The 2,317-nt window shown below is 56.5% G+C and overlaps 1 protein-coding gene across 1 annotated transcript; it reads left to right on the top strand.

Annotated features, from left to right (window-relative positions):
• The first annotated feature begins 457 nt into the window (after positions 1-457).
• NHLRC1 (NHL repeat containing E3 ubiquitin protein ligase 1) lies at positions 458-1,829 on the top strand. The gene has a single exon (XM_045551853.1). It carries the CDS (start codon positions 470-472, stop codon positions 1,691-1,693), a length of 1,224 nt encoding a protein of 407 aa, XP_045407809.1. The 5' UTR covers positions 458-469; the 3' UTR covers positions 1,694-1,829.
• The last annotated feature ends 488 nt before the right edge of the window (positions 1,830-2,317 follow it).

Here is a 2,317-nt window from a genome sequence, read left to right as displayed (position 1 = left end):
GACACAAAAGAAATATGCACACCTGCCTCACCCCCTTGGAGTTTAACTTCTCTCATGTGTCTGGGTTTTCCCACTCAGATTGTAAGCATCATGAGCTAAGAGAGCATGTTTTAGGCCAGGCTAGCACTAGTACCCAGCCCCCAGCCCCCAGCCCCCAGCCCTGCAGGTTGGAAACATTGCCGGGCACCAGGGTTGGAAGACTGGGTTCAAGTTTCTTGCTTTGCCACTTATCGGCTGGGTAATAGGGAGCAACCCCACTTGTCCTCAACAGGTGTGTTTCCTCTATTCGAGACTGTTGTGAATATTACAGGTCTGCACAACACACGTGCATTTGTCTGGCAAATCTGGCCCCCAGGCAACGGCCGCGCGGGCCCACCAGGGGGCAGCAGATCGCAGTCCCGCGGCCGCCGCGCTTGACGCCAGGGCGCACGCCCCGCCCCGTGACCGTGACCGAGGGCGGCGCTGGGGCATGGCCGGGAGGGCCGGGAGCGCCGGGGGCCCCGCCATGGGAGCCGAGGCCCCGGGGAGCGGGCCGGAGCTGCGGGAGCTGGTGCGCGAGGCCGAGACCAGCCTGCTCGAGTGCAAGGTGTGCTTTGAGAGGTTCGGCCACCGCCAGCAGCGGCGCCCGCGCAACCTGCCCTGCGGCCACGTGGTCTGCCTGGCCTGCGTGGCCGCCCTGGCGCACCCGCGGACGCTCGCCCTCGAGTGCCCCTTCTGCCGGCGAGCCTGCCGGGGCTGCGACACCAGCGACTGCCTGCCGGTGCTGCACCTCCTGGAGCTCCTGGGCTCCGCGCTTCGCCCGTCTCCGGCCGCCCCCCGCACCGCCCCCTGCGCTCCCGGGACCCTCACCTGCCACCACGCCTTCGGCGGCTGGGGGACCCTGGTCAACCCCACCGGGCTGGCGCTGTGTCCCAAGACAGGGCGGGTCGTGGTGGTGCACGACGGCAAGAGGCGGGTCAAGATCTTTGACTCCGGGGGAGGATGTGCGCATCAGTTTGGAGAGAAGGGGGACGCTGCCCAAGACATTAGGTACCCACTGGATGTCACCGTCACCAACGACTGCCATGTGGTTGTCACTGACGCCGGCGATCGTTCCATCAAAGTGTTTGATTTTTTTGGCCAGATAAAGCTCGTCATTACAGGCGAATTCTCCTTACCTTGGGCTGTAGAGACCACCCCTCAGAATGGGGTCGTGGTGACTGATGCGGAGGCAGGGTCCCTGCATCTCCTGGAAGTCGACTTCGCGGAAGGGGTCCTGCGGAGAACGGAACGGTTGCAAGCTCATCTGTGCAACCCCCGAGGGGTGGCCGTGTCTTGGCTCACCGGGGCCATTGCAGTCCTAGAGCACCCCCTGGCCCTGGGGATTGGGGCCTGCAGCACCACGGTGAAGGTGTTTAGCTCAAGTATGCAGCTCATCGGCCAGGTGGATACTTTTGGGCTGAGCCTCTTCTTTCCCTCCAAAATAACTGCCTCTGCCGTGACCTTTGATCACCAGGGGAATGTGATTATTGCAGATACCTCTGGTCCAGCTATCCTTTGCTTGGGAAAACCTGAGGAGTTTCCAGTCCTGAAGCCTATGGTCACTCATGGTCTCTCCCATCCTGTGGCACTGACCTTCACCAAGGAGAATTCCCTCCTTGTGCTGGACACAGCGTCCCATTCTATAAAAGTCTATAAGGCTGACTGGGGGTGATGCAGTGGGGGGATGGGGTTCCTGGGGCCTGGAATCTGAATCCCTGGTGCTGCCACTAATGAATTGTTTAACCCTGGATAAGTCACTTAAACTCATCTGTCCAGGCAGGGATAATGATAACTGCCTGGCAGACTTACAAAAGTTGGGGCAATGACTAAGTTTATTTTATTTTTTGTAGAGAGGGGACCTTGCCATGTTACCCAGACTGGTCTCAAACTCCTGGGCTCAAGCAATCCTCCACCTTGGCCTCCCAAAGTGCTGGGATTACAGGCCTGAGCCACCACGCCTGGCCTGGAATTATTAAAGAATAATTATTAAATCTACCATATATTGAATGTATTTGTCTGTGCTAAGAAATTTGCAAATATTAGCCATTTAATCCTTACTACCCAGTGAGGTCATTTTTATTATTAATCCCATTTTACGGGTTAGAAAACTAAGATCCAGAGAGTTTTAAGTGACTTCCCCAAGGTCATATTCACTGTGACAGTCACAATTTGAACTCAATTCTAACTGATTCTCAAACCCCTTGCTCTTAAACAAGATAACAGATGTGGGGAAGACAACTCGAATGTATACTATTGCTATGTGTACTTTCTTTACAAGTAGCTATTTCAGTTAGAT

Source organism: Lemur catta, chromosome 5, assembly GCF_020740605.2.
Source record: "Lemur catta isolate mLemCat1 chromosome 5, mLemCat1.pri, whole genome shotgun sequence".
NCBI classification, from domain to species: Eukaryota; Metazoa; Chordata; class Mammalia; order Primates; family Lemuridae; genus Lemur; species Lemur catta.
The sequence above is the reverse complement of the archived record's forward strand: the minus strand, read 5'-3'. Positions and strand labels throughout refer to the sequence as shown.

What these genes read in the sequence shown, in the direction of transcription:
- NHLRC1 (XM_045551853.1), top strand. Translation starts at nt 470, where the DNA reads ATGGCCGGGAGGGCCGGGAGCGCCGGGGGCCCCGCCATGGGAGCCGAG.